This window comes from Tupaia chinensis, unplaced genomic scaffold (genome assembly GCF_000334495.1).
Source record: "Tupaia chinensis unplaced genomic scaffold, TupChi_1.0 Scaffold140356_1, whole genome shotgun sequence".
In the NCBI taxonomy this organism is placed as follows: Eukaryota; Metazoa; Chordata; class Mammalia; order Scandentia; family Tupaiidae; genus Tupaia; species Tupaia belangeri.
In genome coordinates, this window is record NW_006200233.1 from 379,368 (window position 1) to 381,691 (window position 2,324).

Here is a 2,324-nt window from a genome sequence, read left to right on the forward strand (position 1 = left end):
CGGGCCTCGAGTCTGGGGACACTGGCTACTGGTGAGCTGTTTGAGCCTGTGGCTCGGGGCCAGGGTGTGTATGCGAAGAGAGAAATCAGCCTTACCTGATCCCGTCTCTCAGCCCTGGTCTGTGGGCTGCTCTGAGCTGGGCCCAGCTCCTCTGCCTCCTCCTCGCCCTGTCCCTCCGTACCCAGGAGTCGAGTTGCTCCCACTGAACGTGGTTTCTTAATTAGTAAACGAGGAGGTGCCCGCGAGGCTTCATCGCTGTGGGGTGGCACAGTCTTTGGAGAAAGTTCTTGGGGCCAGCAAGGTGGCGTGGTGGTTAAGGTGCTGGACACACACACTCACGCACACACTCTCACACACGCACACACACGGACACCCCCACATGCACACTCACACATGCATACTCACACATGCATGCTCACACATGCATGCACACACACTCACACTCTGACACACAAGCCCTGCAGGGGCGCTGTGGTGGGCTGGGTGGGGGCCACAGGGTGGTATCAGGAAGCCCTGATTGAATGCAAGAACCACATTTCAAGCTTGTAATCGTGCAGAGCTCCTAGGCTGCCGGACCCTGGTCGTCAGGCCTGCCCACCGGAGCAGGGCGGTTTCCTCCCAGTCCAGGGTAGGAGCAGAGCCGGGCATGACAGGGACATGCCTGGGACAGTTAGGCTTTCATCATTAGCCACCTGCCATTCTTCCTCTGCCATGGCAGCCAGGAATGTTGTCATAGTCACTACTGTGTCACTCCCTGTCCCGGAGTGGGGCCGACATGGCATGGAGTGCCCAGCCAACGCAAAACCAGAGGGACGGCATAGAAGAGAGTTTTCATAACTTTGAAGAGGACTTCCTGTCGCAAGCATTTCTTACAACTGTGATTCCCTTCTGCATTTCAGATGAAGATTTTCGACAAAAACCAAGATGGTCGTTTGGATCTTAATGACTTGGCCAGGTGAGTGGCGTGGAGACAAAGTTACCCGTTCAGGACGCCTACTTCTTAGGGGTTCGATGAGCTGGTACAGATCCTTTGGGAACTGGAGCCCAGGTCTCGCCTGGGGTCCAAAAGATCTGTGCACCTTATCAGGCAAACCGCGGTGGTCCCATCGTTGGGTTGGTAAGGTCCTCTGTGAAAGTAAAGAAGCCTCCTCCGTCCAGATGCACAGTGCCGGATGGAGTTCGTGGGTGGGTCACGGGCAGACCCTCGCCTCAGGGCTGGGCGTGGTCCCGTCATCGAATGGAGAGCTGGGGGCCACTGTGGCGGGGTGTGGCTCCTCAGCCCAGATCTCCGAGGTTAGAGACCCGTCCCGGCACTGCGATGTGAGAGGATAGCGCCCTGTCCTCCCACGGGAGCCATCGGGGCAGCAGCTGCACTTGCTGGGATCAGCCGCGACTGTCACGGCGGGGTCTGCTGATGGCCGTTGGCAACGGGGGTCTGTCACTGCAGCCAGCCCCCTGTCTCCGTGGGCCTCTGTTGCTTGCACAGTACTCACCTGGTAAGGGGCTCATGTGCCCGGTGGGGGCGGCCACACGTGTGCCAGGGTGGACTGTGAGGGTGTGAGCACGCACAGACGGTACCGGTCTAGCACTGCAGGGGAAGGGGAAGCGCTGGCCGGGCTCCCTGGGAACACCTGTGTGCGTGTGGAGCGGCCGGAGCGGGACAGCCCCAATGTCCAGGTCGTCTCAGGAAAGTTCCCCCTTCTCAGCAGGGGTCAGGCTGTGCTCCGACAGCAGTGAGTGACGTGTCCGGCGCCCTTCCTGTGGGTGTCTTGGGGCTCCCTGCTCACGTCTGTCTGACTGCCTGTGACAGCCCCACCTCAGAACTCCGTGACAGAGGACGCCCCCATCGCGTGAGCTGGCTCCAGCACTCTGAGCAGTCCGTCAGGCGGGAGGACCACGAGGCTGCATTCTGGTCACCGAGATCTTAGGGGTTCGATGACCTCGTATAGATCCTTCGGGAACTGTAAATAAGAATTCAGTTACAGGCTCAAATCATAAGCAGGCTTTTCCTGAGTGTTGAAAGTCAAGTGAGACATGGAGCAGTTCATTCTGTGGCATTTCCACGTAGTGGCAAACAGCTGGCACCCGGGCCCTTCCTACAGAATGCCACCGGGAGCCCTTATCACAGTGACAGCCCAGACACCCTCTGCACTCCTCCCTGCATCCTGCCGAGGCAGTTCTGTGTATTGATTCTGTGTGCCCCAACCTTGCCGGGCTCAGTCTACTGTGTGCCCCAACCTTGCCCGGCTGTCACTGCTGTGCGCCCCAACCTTGCCAGGCTAAGTCTACTGTGCGCCCCAATCTTGCCAGGCTAAGTCTACTGT

At 59.0% G+C, this 2,324-nt stretch overlaps 1 protein-coding gene across 1 annotated transcript in view; it reads left to right on the forward strand.

The window, feature by feature from the left end:
• The window catches only part of SCGN (secretagogin, EF-hand calcium binding protein), a 28,000-nt gene that overhangs the window by 17,326 nt on the left and 8,350 nt on the right, over positions 1–2,324 (forward strand). Inside the window, exon 8 of the mRNA XM_014593332.2 lies at positions 900–955. Within this exon, the coding sequence (XP_014448818.1) occupies positions 900–955 (56 nt within the window). The remainder of the gene's footprint in view (positions 1–899; positions 956–2,324) is intronic.